Source organism: Nicotiana attenuata, chromosome 2, assembly GCF_001879085.1.
Source record: "Nicotiana attenuata strain UT chromosome 2, NIATTr2, whole genome shotgun sequence".
Taxonomy (NCBI): Eukaryota; Viridiplantae; Streptophyta; class Magnoliopsida; order Solanales; family Solanaceae; genus Nicotiana; species Nicotiana attenuata.
The window spans coordinates 27,610,137-27,626,031 of record NC_031990.1 but is presented as its reverse complement, the minus strand read 5'-3'; the positions used below and the strand labels follow the sequence as shown (position 1 = coordinate 27,626,031).

Sequence of the window (15,895 nt, the reverse complement as noted above, 5' to 3'; positions counted from 1 at the left end):
ATTAATTCAGTGAATATTACCGCCCCAAAAGTATCAAAAGCAACAAAGATTGTAATAGTTAAGTACATTCGTCCACACAAAAAAATGAATAACCCCCACCCCATACTTAGAACCGTGCGTTGTCCCCAATGCACACAAAATAAGTAGAGTAGGGTGAGAAGAGACTCCCTTAAGTCGATGTGGAGGGCTCCTACGTGGTCTGTGGAGGAGCATCATAAGCAATGGTTTGAAAAGCTAGGACGGAAGTAGTAGTGGCAACAACTGAGTGAGTACTCGAAACATCTACGACATTTATTATGACCCCCTCTGGCATAGCAATAGCATCCTCACGAATAGGGGGCTCGGCCACATTCCTATCATCACCAAGTGGAGCTGAGTCTGTAGCATGCTGCACGACGGTCTCAGTGGGTATGGTGGATGGATTGTCCGAGACAATAGGAGGGGCATAAGTGGATGGTCCAGTAGGGGATGGTGCAAGCAATTGTGAAATATCTATATTTGTACGTTGGGCCAATGCACGGAGGAGTAGTGATACCTCCCTCATCATCATAGCCTGCTCACCTGGACTCGGCTTAGATCTGCACAAGTCTGAATCAACTCACCTCTAGTGGCACTCAATTCTGCACGAGTCTAAATGAACTCATATCTAGTGGCACTCAATTCTGCAAGAGTCTCGATCAGCTCAGCCCTATTCTCTTGCATATCAGCTCTCATATGCTTAAACAACTGTTGAATGGTGAACTAGAAGCCCTCCCCTTGTTCGGATCTAGTACATGAGTAACATCATATGTTCCTGGAGCATTAGACTTGATGTCATCATTTTTCTTGTCCCATAGCACTCCCATCTCCGTCAAGTAAGACGATAAGGTATTTGCATATAACAACCTCCAATTGTAGTTCATCCTGGTGTTCTGCATCTGGTCATGCATGATGTCTCCCAAGTTGAGCGGGATCCCATCCCATAAAGCATCCAACACTAGTGCTCGGTATCGAGGGACATGAGTTTTGTGTTGGCACGACATCAAGCGATTGCATATGAAATTCAGCACCACATGTACTAATGCGCTCATGAATTCTTTGGCTAGAGAATGGTACTCTACACTTCCATGCTTCCAATTTGCACATTTCCTGGTAGGGCATAGGACGAATTGAATATGTGAGTGATTAGGCTCTTTGCATATAGAGTCATACTTGTCCGTTGGTGTGTGTGGAACCCCTAAGAACCTATTCAGAGCTTCAGCTGAGACATTGATATCCACCCCTCGTACTATCACAATGCTGCCCCGTGAATAACGCCAATTGGAATAAAGCTCTCTAACAATAGTAAGTTTGGTCTTGCCGTGGCCCTTCAAGATAGGTCCCCATTGTTGCACATCTCGAATTGATTTCCGAAGATCTGGGTAATTCTTCTTCAGTGCTCGAATGTTGATTGGGTTTTCCAGAATATATTTCTTTGAATCCAGGAATTTCTCATAGGCCCGAAATGCTTTTTCACTAAAAAGTTTCTTCTCTCAAGCAGCTCGGTCAATTGGTTCACCCACATCTTCGTCACTCATGTTGACATTTGTGAGCTCATAGTCCGAATCAGACTAGGACTCAGATCTGAGGTAGCCTTCTGCTTCCCTTTATCTTTTAGATCAACCTGCTTTGTGGATTTGGTCTGCTGCGGCACAGGTTCTCTGAACTCTATCCCCTTACCTAGAGGTCTTACTGATGTTGTTGTGGTACCCCTTTTTACATTCCTCCTCACTAATGGTTCCCCTTGTTCTTTCTTTGACTCATCAATTAATTGCCTAGTCGGTTGTGCCTTTGCTTTCTCAGTTCGCTTTCTTTTGTTCCGTGGGTTTAGAGCACATGCTGCCTTTCTAGTAGGTTTTTTAGGTGGTTGCTTGTCATTATCCCGTTCTTGTTGTTTGGACGTTTTGATTTTTGCCTCCATTGTGAACCTATGTACATGAATAACAAAGAGGTCAACAATTAGCTCTCAAAATAGTGAAGTTTCAGGTATGAAGCATTTGTGCAAAAGTGTGCACTGCCTATCATCCACACGCTTACGCCAATTCAGTACTTCATTCAAACATAGATCATGGCATTTAGCAGGAAACAATTATCTGGTAGTACAGGAGTGAGCACTACACGTATACACATCATTATGCACCATGAAAGATTGACTTTCAACCCCACTCTATCACATGCAACCCCACACTTAGTGTCAAGGTATACCCATATGCATAGAGCATATATAATGCACTACCAGAACAATGTACATCATAATACAAGCAGTTACGTACTTTAATTGCATTTAATTCAGCCTAGAACTTGGTTGCGCGGAAGCCTACGACCATTAGATGCCTCAAAACGAAAGGTGAAGGAGTAGCAAGCAAGTGTGTTTGGGTTAAGAGGAAACGGGTGGGAGAAGGATTTGGGGTCTTAAGGCGTGTGAAGTGTAATAAAAATATAACACTTACCTGTGCGCGCGAGCTCGGACGCGACGCATCCTAGTTAGTTCTCCAACTTTTTGCAAGGATGCGCCTGTTGGCGCTATGGGCTGACTTCACTGCCTTGTGCAGTTGGCCCTCTAATCTTCGGCGCTGAGGGGGATGCGACGCATCCACCCTGTTTTCCCATACCTGGAGCCTTTTTTTGGATAAATTACATACAAATATTAGCTCCTACAAAATACAACAGATTAAGGAGCCCTTAAAAAATAAAAATACGAAATGAAAGGGAAAAGTTAGCAAATTATGAAAGCAAAATAAAATGCTTGGGTTGTATCCCAAGAAGCGCCTGATTTAATATTGCGGCATGATGCAACACGACGTAACACGTTCTTCACGCATCGGCTAAGTCCATCGAGGTCTTGTGACGTGCAATGTCACCACCCCAATAGTGTTTTACTCTCTGCCCATTTACGAAGAATGTACCACTTAAACTCGTATCACGCAATTCCACCGCTCCACGAGGCTTCACACTAACCACTATAAAAGGACCCTCACATAAAGATTTAAGCTTTCTAGGGAAAAGCTTCAACCTCGAATTAAACAAGAGAACTTCTTGACCTGACTCAAACTCGTGATGTTGGATGTGCTTATCATGCCACCTCTTGGTCTTTTCTCTGTACAATTTGGCATTTTCGTACGCGTGCAATCGAAACTTATCAAGCTCATTGAGCTGTAACAACCTCTTCTTGCCGGCTAAGTCCATATCCATATTTAGCCTTTTAATCGCCCAGTAGGCTTTGTGTTCAAGCTCGACGGGCAAGTGGTATGCCTTCCCATAAACCCACTTATACGGAGATGTTCCAATAGGAGTCTTGTATGCAGTTCGATACGCCCATAATGCGTCGTTAAGCTTTATGGCCCAGTCCTTCCTATTTCCACTCACCATTTTCTCTAGAATTTGCTTCACCTCTTTATTTGACACTTCCACTTGACCACTAGATAGGCGGTGGAAACCTTGTGCTTCACTCCATACTTTGATAGAACATTGTTCAACAACTTGTTATAGAAGTGAGTCCCTCCGTCACTTATGAGAACCCTTGGAGTTCCAAAGCGTGTAAAGATGTGCTTTTTTACAAAGTTTACCACTACCTTTGCGTCATTAGTAGGAAAAGCAATGGCCTCCACCCACTTAGACACATAGTCGACTGCCAGCAAGATGTATCTGTGACCATTAGGGTATGGGATTGGTCCCATGAAATAAATCCCCAAACATCAAAGATCTCTACTGCCGGAATATTTTGCAAAGGCATCTCATGCTTCTTTGTGATTGTTCCGATCTTTGGCACCTGTCGCATTGTTTTACAAAGGCACGTGCATCCTTAAATAATTTTGGCCAATAAAAACCCGATTCCAGCACTTTTTAGGCTGTTCTATCCCCACCGTGATGACCTCCATATGGAGAAGCGTGACAGTCATGCAAGATTGCATTCATCTCCTCCTCCCCAGGAACACACTTTCGTACTAATTGATCTGCGCACTGCTTATAGGAATGGATCATCCCACAAGTAGAGCCTCACATCATGTATAAATCTTCTTCTATTATCAGGTGTCAATTTGGTGGCATCACCCCACTTGCAATAATATTCACGTAGTCTGCATATCACGGGGCTTCACTTGAGGTGACTGCCAATAACTGTTCATCCGGAAATGTTTCCTAATTCGATCCTCCCTCAGCCATATGGTTCCGATTTTCTAATCTGAACAAGTGATTAGCCACTTAATTTTCTGTTCCTTTTCGATCTCGGATCTCCAAGTCAAATTCTTGCAAAAGGAAGACCCAACAAATCAGACTCAGCTTGGCGTCTCTCTTTTCAAACAAATACCTTATAGCTGAATGATCGATGTAGACGATGATTTTGTTTCCCACTAGATAAGATCCGAACTTGTCAAAAGCCCACACCACTGCAAGCAACTCTTTTTCAGTAACAGTGTAGTTCATCTGAACTGGATTAAGAGTTTTGCGCGCGTAGTAAATGGAGTGAAATTTTTTATCCCTCCTTTGCCCTAAAACAACTCCTATTGTGATGTCACTCGTATCGCACATCAACTCAAATGGCAGCGCCCAGTCCGGGGTAATGATAATTGGCGTAGTCACCAATATGTTCTTCAGCTCTTCAAATGCTCTCAGACAAGCATCATCGAGTTTGAAGGGGATATCTTTCTCAAGAATCCTGCACATAGGAGATGAAATTTTTGAAAAATCTTTAATGTAATGACGATAAAAACCTGCTGGCCCAAGAAGCTACAAATGCCCTTAATGAATGTTGGTGGGGGCAATTTTTCAATTGCCTTCACCTTTGCCTTTTCCTCCCGCAGACCATTTTTTGGACACCTTGTGCCCCAAGACTATACCTTCTCGTACCATGAAATGGCACTTTTCCCATTTTGGCACCAAGTTTGTCTCTTCACACCTAGAAAGCACTTTATCAAGGTTCATTAAACAATTATCAAAAGAACACCCAAACACAGAAAAATCATCCATGACCACTTCTACAAATCTTTCAATCATGTCAGTAACATTAGCCATCATACACCTTTGAAAAGTCGCAAGTGCATTACAGAGACCAAATGGCATTCTATTGAACGCATACGTGCCATAAAGACACGTAAATATGGTCTTCTCTTAGTCCTCTGGGGCTATAGCAATCTGATTATACCCTGAATAGCCATCCGGGAAACAATATTATTCCTGTCTAGCTAGTATATCAAGTATTTGGTCAATAAAGGGGAAGGGGAAGTGGTCCTTGCGGGTGGCATTGCTTAATTTTCTATAATCTATGCAAATTCTCCACCATATCACAGTTCTTGTGGGAATCAAGTCATTATTTTCATTAACCACTACAGTCATCCCTCCCTTCTTAGGCGTACATTGGACAGGGCTTACCCATTTCCTATCAGAGATTGGAAATACAATATCTGCATCGATCCACTTAATCATTTTTTTTCTTACTACCTCTTTCATGATCGGATTTAGGCGGTGTTGGTGCTCTACACTTGGCTTGTGTCCTTCCTCCATGAGGATTTTATGCACGTAGAAGGCTGGATTAATGCCTCTAATGATAGACATCGTCCACCCAATAGCTCGCTTGTGCTCATGCAACACTCTTAACATCTTTTCTTCCTACAATTTAGACAAGTCAGAGGAAACAATAACAAGTAGAGTGTTAGAACCACCCAAATAAGCATATTGAAGGTGAGGGGGCAAGGGTTTAAGTTCCAATTTTGGAGCCTCTTCAATCGACTAGTGGAGGCCCACTCGGCCTATTTAAGGTTTCAAAGGGGTTTAATCCTTGCATGTAGACACATGATGCATCTAGTATATGCATCATCTCCTCAACCTCGTCATCAATCTCCAAGCTATCAAACAACATGAGTGCTTTCTCTAGAGAATCGTCTAGATATGCACTCTGATCTACCAGTTTCTCATCCACCTCCACAACAGATATCATAGAGAGCTCATCATAATGGCAGGGAAGTTGAACCGCCTTGTAAACATTGAAAACCGCTTCCTCGTTATCCACCATCATAATCATTTTTCCCTCTCATACATTAATAATTGCATCACCTGTAGCCAAGAGAGGTCGTCCCAATATGGTTGGAACTTGTTCATCAGCTTCATAATCTAGGATAATGAAGTCCGTTGGGAATATTAATTTCCCAATTTGTAGCAACACATCTTCAATCACTTCTTCAGGGTCAGCTATGGATCTATCAGCTACTTGCAACATCACAGTGGTTGGTCTTGGAGCTCCCAGACCCAATTTATTGAACAAGGACAAGGGCATCAGATTTGAAGCTGCCAGGGTCCTCAAACTTTTGAGGAAGCTTGTTTTGGACCCTCGAAGTGCACTCCTCAGTAAGTGCAACTGTCTCAAATTCAGTTAATCTCCTCTTGTGAGCCACTATATATTTGATGTACTTAACTGTATACGGCAAAATCGGGAGGTCCATTTCCCCCATCATTAGGGTGCCCCGCGAACGTGCTTCTCGAGGTTCGAGACCGAGGTCGAAGCTCACCTTTGAGGGCTATCGGGTTTCGACCTCAGGGCAGTGCAGACCAACGACTATACTGGGGAAGAGGGGAATTCCCAAGGAGTGTAGCCAGGGCTGATAAAATCTGTCAAGCTATTCTGAAGTAGTTAGTCTGAGCCTACATCATGGCATTAACTAGCTGTCCCATCCCTACTCCTTTGTCATTAATGTATTTTGTACTATGTTGGGATTTCCTTCCTATATAAAGGGGGTCTTTGACACTTTGTAATGTCTGTTGCTCCAATTACTCCGCATGAAATATAGAAGAACATTCTCCTTTCTCTCTCTAACATATTCTCTTGATATTATTGCTCTCATTTATCGTATTCATACTTGTTCTTCATTTATTACTTATCATTGGCTATAAAAAGCCTCGCTGATTATTTTATAACTGTTAGCCCCTCCCCGATTATCCTTAATAGCTCGAGCCCGAGCCCTTGAATCGGCCTCGAGGCCCCGTATCGATCAGCCCGAGGCCCCGATTGGCTAGCTCACCGGTTTGAAATTGTAACTCTATTTTAGCTCGAATTTCGTCTCTAAACTTCATACACATAGCATCATCCGCTTAAACAACTAGCATAAAAATAGATCACGTATTTTTAGAGTCCCATCAACAAATTAAATTGTTATTACCATTTTCACGGTAAACATTAATATATTTTGAAATTTCACGAAGTACATCCACCAATGGAATATTTAATTGAACCTGGCTCAACATAGAGAGAAATTTGTTAAACATGCGATCATTATTCTTCTTCTGTAGCCTTTGGGGGAAAGGTGGTGGTGGCCTTGCAGCACTCGCTGGCTCTAAACTTGCATCATCTTTCTTTGACTCAGGTGTTTCCTTAGGAATCAACTCCCCCTCAGGTATAGGCTTATCTATTCTCTTCTTTGGTGCTTCTTCTAGTTCCCTCCCGTTTTTGAGTGTGACTGCGTTAACTTGAGGTTCTTCTCTGTATCACTAGGACGAGCGCGTGCAGGCCTAGTTATTTTATTTGATGCTAACTGCCCAACTTGTCTCTCAATATTTCTGAAATCGTTCCTGAGTTGTTGATTGTCAAGCAAAAACTTCTTCAACAGGTCATTCATACTCTCCTCGACTTACTAGGGTGGCTTCTGAGGTTGACTATAATTTCCTTGGGGCCTATACTGATTCTGAGTCACCTGATTTCCACCCCAACAGAAGTTGGGATAATTCTTCCAATTTGGGTTATAAGTGTTCCCATATTGTGTATGCTGATTCATCGGACCTCTACTTCGTTGCCCCACATAATAGATGGATTCAGGATTCGTGGGACATATGTCACTCGTGTAACCTTCACCACATGACTCGCAACAAGTAGACATTTGTTGCATATGTTGTATCTGTTGCATTTGGTGCATTGTCATTCTATTCATCTGATTTGCTAATTTCGCTATATCTGCTCTCATGGTTGAGAAATCATCAAGCTTAATTACACCTGCTGCCTTCTGTTTAAGTGCTCTTTGTGATTCCCCATCTCATTGGCAATTATTATCATTAGCAGTGAATTTTTTTTAGCAGGAGTTGGATTTCACTATACGGTCTTACCATGCAACTACCCCCACAAGCTGAGTTAGGATTCTTTGATGTCTCGTCTAACCCATCAACGAAAGTGTGACCCAACACCTCATCAGTCTAACAATGATGTGGGAAGTCTCTGAGTGGCTTCTTGTATCTTTCCCAAGCTTGACGAAGAGTCTCCCCATCCCGTTGTTGGAGCCCAAGAATCTGGCTCCTCAGCGACTTTGTTTTTTAGTGGGAAAACTTGATTAAGAGTTTTCTTACTAGATCATCCCAAGTGTGGATCGCGTTCACAGGCAACTTTTGTAAGTATCCGTAATTTCCAGGAAGTTTTGAATATGCCGTTGTGGGTCTTCATGAGATAGACCCACATACTGCCCTGTGGACTGAATTAGCTTGACCATGTACTGTTTAAGTTTAAAATGACTCGTGATATCATGCTTCAGATTAGACTGAGTCATATTAGCAATATTGGGCCTTGGGGCTTTTATCGTCGGTCACTCTTCATTACATGCCATCTCTAGTGGTTGTGGTTGAACAACAATGTCCAACTCTCTTTCTGTTCTAGTTCTAGCTTCGACTTCCCTCCTTACCCTATGAAGTGTTCGTTCTATTTCAGGATCAAGAGGGAGGAGGTTATTTGCGCTTCTACTCCTCCGCATTCAAGAGAAGGTCATGCGTCAACACAAATAGGGCAAACTCAAAATTAAAACTTGAACATATAACTAATTAAAGCTTAACTCAGTTAAGTAGCTAATTTGTAAGTCCTCAGCAACGGTGCCAAAACTTGTTGCGACCAAACACACACGCAAGTATACGTGGTCGTCAAGTAATAAAGTAGTGAGTAGAGTATCGTTCCCACGGAGACTTATGACTAACTTTCGACTGATTCAAACTCAAACAAATTATCTATTCAAGAGATTTCTCTCAAAATGCATAAGTAATTAATTAACAACCAAGGAAACTATCGAGCAATTGAATGAACTTGAGATCGACCAAAACACGTAGGCGATTTCAGATAAAAATCAGTAGAAGAGGATATTCCAGGGTTATAGGCTAGCTAACAATTTTGTTGCTTTCTCGGCTTAAACTGACTACTTGGTTTATCTGGTTTGTTCATTGATAGGGTTAATGTCACTCGTAAGAATCTGTCGAGTTCTTACTCTCCTATTCAAGTTAACTTAATACCTATATGTCTATGGAATTAAGACTAACAAGAATGCATTTACACTTCCTGTATTTCAACCAAGCAAGACAATTAGGTATATTTCTATCCTAATCGCGAATCTGTTTCCCGATGCCCGAGTTGAAGAACATGCTCTATTTAATCCTATATGCAATCTAGAATTTTCACTTTCGAGTTCAACTATAGATTCGTAAATAGTATTTCACTGTTATCTACGCAGCAAAATAATTAAGAACATGATTAAATAAACAACCCAATATGATAAAATCAAACTCGACAATTTAACTTCAAACGTCAACATTCATGTAGCACCCATAATCCCAAAACGAACGATATTAGCCACGCATGCTCATGGTATCAATCTCAAGTAATTCCCAAGAAAACATAAAAATCATTAAAAGAAGGAAAAAGTAAGAACTCAAGACGAATTCCGTGGTTTTCAAACTTTGTGATGGATTTTCTCCGCTTCCCCGTATATTAGACAACCTAAAAGAGGCATTTTTGGTTTATATATTGTGTACAAAAGTCATGGGACAAAGTTTTCCTTTTCTCATTCTGACTCAGCTTCAAGGATTGATGCTAGGATGGATGCTTCGCGTCCGCCTCAGCTTCAACTTCTCAGCATCGCATGCTGGGGTGGATGTTTCGCATCCACCCTCTGTTCCTTCATTCCTGGTGTGCCCAGGTGCGGATGCTAAGGCGGATGCCTTCTCCCGACTTCACTGCCAAGGATGCACCAAATACACTTTTTTCCTAGGTTTGATGCGACGCATCCACCCTCTTCTCCTATAGCCGGAGCACCTTTTCTTTATATTTTTGCACTGCAAACATTTTAAATCATCACACATAACTCAATTAGTCATTAAACCAATAATTAACACATGTTGTGCATTTTAAAGATCAAATAGCACCAAAAGGCGATTAAAACATGAGTAAAGTAACATTATAACACATAGAAATATTTCCAACATCAATCTCACCACAGAAATTGGGGTAAGCAGTCTTAACTTGGTTGTGATTATATTTCATGAATTAATCTTCATTTTCGGCGTTTGGTAATCGATTTTGAAGGAGAAATCGGAGGTTCTGTTTATAATTTCATAAAATGAATTTTCGGGCTTTGAGCATCAATTCGATATTGGAATTTGATAATTTTAATATGGTTGGACTCGTATCGGAATGAGGGTTCGGATTTCATAAAATTTTGTCAGTTTCCGGAGGTGCGGGTCTGGGGTTGACTTTTAGAATAAAATTAAAAGTCAAAGTTTTATTATCCGGAATTATTTCCAATGAGTTTTAATTATTTTATGAAATTATTTTGGCTAGATTTGAGCCGTCTAGAGGTTGTTTCACGGGGAAGGCCATTTAATAATATTGGCCTAACTTCGTTAAGGTAAGTATCTTATTTAACTTTGTGTGCGGGAAACTACCCTTTAGGACTTGAGATAATTGTGTTATTCATGTTATGTGAAAGCCTTGTACGCGAGGTGACGAGTGGGTATACGACTTATATGTGATAGTTGAACGGTTTCGAGTATCTAGGCACTTTCCATGCCGTTAATTGAATTGTCATAACATGTGATATCTTTCATTGTTAATCTACTCCTACATGCTCTACTTGACGTTGTTAGTACTTATTCTTTCTCCTACTTGATATTTTGCAATTATATTCTTTAGTTGAAGATGTCGTGTTCCTTATTGTTTTATGACCTCTAAATTGTTGAGTTCCTTCTGTGACTCCGTGCCTATTTGCTATTTACTATTTAGCATATCTTGTATTAAATTGTCCATTCCTTCCCTAATTCCATACTTACTTACTACTTGTCTATGATTGTTTCCCCCCATATATTTAAAGTGTCTTATGCCTTGTTGCCTCACAGTTTTGTATTAATTGTTGCTTTCATTGAAGTAGTTTCACTTATACGTATTGTTAAAAGTAGATACCGTTGAGTTGGTAAAGTTGAAACATCCGAGTAGTTCGAGACTAATTGATTATCACGGTATTCTCCATTGCTCGTACATCTGTTCTGTTGATGTATAATTTCTTGTAAATCTTAGTTATTGAATTACTATTGTTAATTTATATTATTTGGGGAGCGGGTTGCACGTCGCAACGGAAATTGAAAGGAAATGAATCGAAAAGGCAGAATAAGGATGGATTATGATATTGACAAATGATTATATGGAGCGGTCGGGTTTCGCGCCGCAACAGATTTGTTTAAAGTTTATATTGTGGGATCGAGTTGCACACCGGAACGGATTGTGTGTGTTGTATTCATTGTTGTATTGTGGTAGCTTTCAATATTTATCATATGAGATTCTGAGGACAGATGTACTTTAGATTTACTGATTTTGAGGATTGAGTTATTTTTATTAGTTTACTGCTTTGCCGTCATTTTCTGTTTTCCTTTCCTATTACTACCAATTTGGTAATATAATAGTTTTAAGTGAAAGAATTTTTAGCGTACTTTACTATTCATAACAGTTGTCGCATTTCACTTTAATTGATTCCTCAAATTAAACTCCTCACCCTATCTGATGATTTTATGTTACATATAGATCGTTGTTATGTTTTTATTTAACAAACTCTAAATTTAATCTAGTGGCTATCCGATGCTTTATTTTAATTAAAAATGCTATTTTCTTCACCCAAATAATTTCTAAAATAAACTCATTTTCCTCAATTCATATAATGACCCGGCCTGTCATTTTAAGTATTATACAGCCCCGTTTCCACATTTACTCAATATTTTATGCTCAGTTGTGATTATGTGACTTGTCGGGGAGGTTTCAGAATGAATTGGAACACTTAGTTCCAAGATTTAAAACTTAAGTAGAAATAATTGACCGGATGATGAATTATGCATAAACGACCCCGAAATAGAGTTTTGATAATTACAATAGCTCCATATGGTAATTTTGGAGTTAGGAGTGTGTCCGAATAATTATTTGGAAGTCCGTAGTTAATTTTGGCTTGGAATGGCGAAAATTGGAAATGAAGGTTTGGAAGTTTGACCGAGAGTTGAATTTATTGATATCGGGGTCGGAATCCAGTTCTCAAAATTTTCATAGGTCTGTTATGTCGTTTATGGATTGTGTGCAAAATTTGAGGTCAATCGGACATGATTTGATAGGTTTCGGCATCGAATGTAGAAGTTGGAATTCGTTAGTTTTCGTTAAGCTTGAATTATGGTGCGATTCATGTTTTTAGTATTTTTAATGTGATTTGAGGCATCGACTAAGTTCGTATGATATTTTGGGACTTATTGATATTTTTAGTTGAGGTCCCGAGGGCCTCGGGTGGATTCCGGATGGTTAACAGAGCAAACTTCTTCTCGCAAAAGCTAGACCGCAGAAGCAGAGGTTCGTCCGCAGAAGCGAAGGCAACTTCTTGGGAAACCGTAGAAGAGGTAAAAAAATCTCGCATATGCGAGACCGCATATGCGGCCAAATTTATCGCAGATGCGAAAACTCCTTGACAGAATAAAATCGAAGGGGTTGCTGGATTTTGTCATTTTGGACTTCAAACACGCGGATTGGGGTGATTTTTCAGAGGAAATTCACGGAAAATCTTGAGGTAAGTCACTTGTGATCATTGTTAGTCAATAATTTTGAATGATCATTGGGTATTCCGACTAGATTACGTGTTTTTGAGGCGAAATTCGAGAAATTGGGCCTAGGGATTTCAAAATAAGAATTTAGGTTTTGGAGGTCGAGTTGATATCGAAATTAGGTAAATTTGGTATGGTTGGACTCGTGGTTGAACGGATGTTCATATTTTGTAACTTTTGTCGTGTTCTGAGACGTGGGCCCCACTGTTGACATTTGGTTGAATTTTCAAATTTTATTGTGAAATTTAGCATTTTCATATGGAATTGATTCCTATACCTCGTGTTGATTGTATCGAATTATTTGTGACTAAACTCGAGGCGTTCGGAGACCAAATCGCGAGGAAAAGGCTTATTAGAATAGAGAATTTGCACGGTTTGAGTTAAGTAACACTTCTAAACTTGGTTCTGAGGGTGTGAATCCCTGAATTACGTGTTATATGATTTGTTTGGAGGTGACGCACATGCTAGGTGAAATACTTAAGAGGATTGAAGAGGTGGCTTATGAACTTGCATTGCCGCCTAGTCTATCAGGTGTTCATCCAGTGTTTCATGTATCCGTGCTCCGGAAATATGTCGGAGATCCATCTCATGTTTTGGATTTCAGCACGGTTCAGTTGGATGGTGATTTGAGTTATGATGTGGAGCCGGTGGCCATTTTGGACCGGCAGGTTCGAAAGTTAAGGTAAAAGAACATAGCTTTAGTGAAAGTGCAGTGGAGAGGCCAGCCAGTCAGAGAAGCTACCTGAGAGACTGAGTAGGAGATGCAGAGCAGATATCCACACCTATTTGAGACTCTAGGTATGATTCTAAACCCGTTCGAGGATGAATATTTGTTTAAGAGGAAGAGAATGTAACGACCCGATCGGTTGTTTTAAGTATTACAACCTCGTTTCCCTTTTTAGTGAATATTTTATGCTCAGTTGTAATTATGTGACTTGTCGGGGAGGTTTCAGAATGAATTGGAACACTTAGTTCCAAGATTTAGAGCTTAAGTTGAAATAATTGACCTGATGATGAACTATGTGTAAACGACCCTGGAACAGAGTTTTGATAATTCCAATAGCTCCGTATGGTGATTTTGGATGTAGGAGTGTGTCCATATAATTATTTGGAAGTCCGTTGTTAATTTTGGCTTGAAATGGCAAAAAATTGGAAATGAAGGTTCGGAAGTTCGACCGCGAGTTTACTTTATTTATATCGGGGTCGGAATCCAGTTCTGAAATTTCCATAGGTATGCTATGTCATATATGACTTGTGTGCAAAATGTAAGGTCAATCGGACTTGATTTGATAGGTTTCAGCATCGAATGTAGAAGTTGGAATTCGTTAGTTTTCGTTAAGCTTGAATTGGGGTGCAATTCATATTTTTGGTGTTGTTTAATGTGATTTGAGGCATCGGCTAAGTTCGTATGATGTTTTGGGACTTATTGGTATTTCTAGTTGAGGTCCCGAGGGCCTCGAGTGGATTTTAGATGGTTAACGGATCAAAAATTTTGACTTGGAACAATTCTGGACATTTTCCAAGTCTGGTGCGATCGCACCAGCGGAATTTTTCTCGCAGGTGCGAGCTGGCAGAAGCGAGCTTGGGAAGTAAAGAAGCAGAGAGGGGCTGGTGAGGCAGTGGTCGCAGGTGCGGACAAGTGGTTCACAGAAGCAGCGTCACACCTGCAAGATTCGATCGCAGAAGCACAAGGGCGCTTGGTGAGGCTTGTCCGCAGAAGCGGACTTCTTTTCGCAGAAACGAGAACGCAGAAGCGGAGGTTCATTTGCAGAAGCTACGGCAGCTTCGTGGGCAACCGCAGAAGCGGGAAAAAATTCTCGCATCTGCGGTCTATCTGCGAGACCGCAGATGCAGCCAATTTTGTCGCAGATACGAAAACCCCTGGACAGAATAAAATCGAAGGGCTTGCGGGATTTTGTCATTTTTGGACTTCAAACAAATGGATTGGGGCGATTTTTCAGAGGAAATTCACGGGAAATCTTGAGGTAAGTCACTTTGTGATCGTTGTTAATCAATAATATTGAATTATCATTGAGTATTCCGACTAGATTACGTGTTTTTGAGGTGAAATTCGAGAAATTGGGCCTAGGGATTTCAAAATAAGAACTTAGGATTTGGAGGTCGAGCTGATGTCGGAATTTGGTAAATTTGGTATGGTTGGTGATGTTTTATACGTCAATACCACACAAGAGGGGGGGGGGTGATTTGTGTGGTACCCAATTTTGTGCTCTAGAAGAACCTGGTTCTTCTAGATATACTAACTCTACTGTTTGCGGAATAATAAGTACATAAAATAAAGAACACAAAGATTTTTACGTGGAAAACACCTGGCTCAAAAGGTAAAAAAACCACGACCTACTACTCAGTAGGATTTTCCCAAACTTCCACTAAAATCACTGAGCCAAAACAGCATTTACAAAACTCTTTGTAAACCTAACGATTAACTCTAATCCCGTTGTAGCACACAACCTCAACTGTTGCGACAACTTTAAGTTAGCATATAACTTGAACACTCTAAGTACCTAATACAAATGCTTCTATGAAAGCTGAAAGGTACAAGTTTAAATCACCTACTACAATTGAACTAGAAATAAAGAAAGACACAATGAAATTGGTTATTCTATCTCGTTCAAGTAGCTTCAGGAATGCACACTCAAATCTCACATAAATTGCTTGCAAAATTGCCTCGTTCTTTTGCTCTCAATTTAGTGTTACTTCTGCATTTGTGCAACACCTGTAAAAGAGAATAATCATTGTTATTTAATGAGTTAGTAATTAGAGTTTGATTAAGACTCAATTGCTGATCTTCCATCGAGGTTGAGTCCTTAAACAACACAAACTCCAACACTATCTTTTATCCGGATTGTGTTCTCTTCACATAAGGAGACTTTCTCCCCTTATCCATTATGCAACCTTTTCGATCAACGCAGAAGATATTGTTGCTGACCCTTGAGACTTATCTTCACACGTATGTCACATGTATAAGTATATCAACACTGTGTCTGTCTCACATGATGGACCT

At 40.4% G+C, this 15,895-nt stretch overlaps 1 protein-coding gene across 1 annotated transcript; it reads right to left on the bottom strand.

Annotated features, from left to right (window-relative positions):
* LOC109217764 lies at positions 2,833–3,387 on the bottom strand. The gene has a single exon (XM_019382034.1). It carries the CDS (start codon positions 3,385–3,387, stop codon positions 2,833–2,835), a length of 555 nt encoding a protein of 184 aa, XP_019237579.1.

Bases quoted from the DNA above. Each gene is read 5' to 3' on its own strand.
- LOC109217764 (XM_019382034.1), bottom strand. From the start codon at position 3,387: ATGGTGAGTGGAAATAGGAAGGACTGGGCCATAAAGCTTAACGACGCA.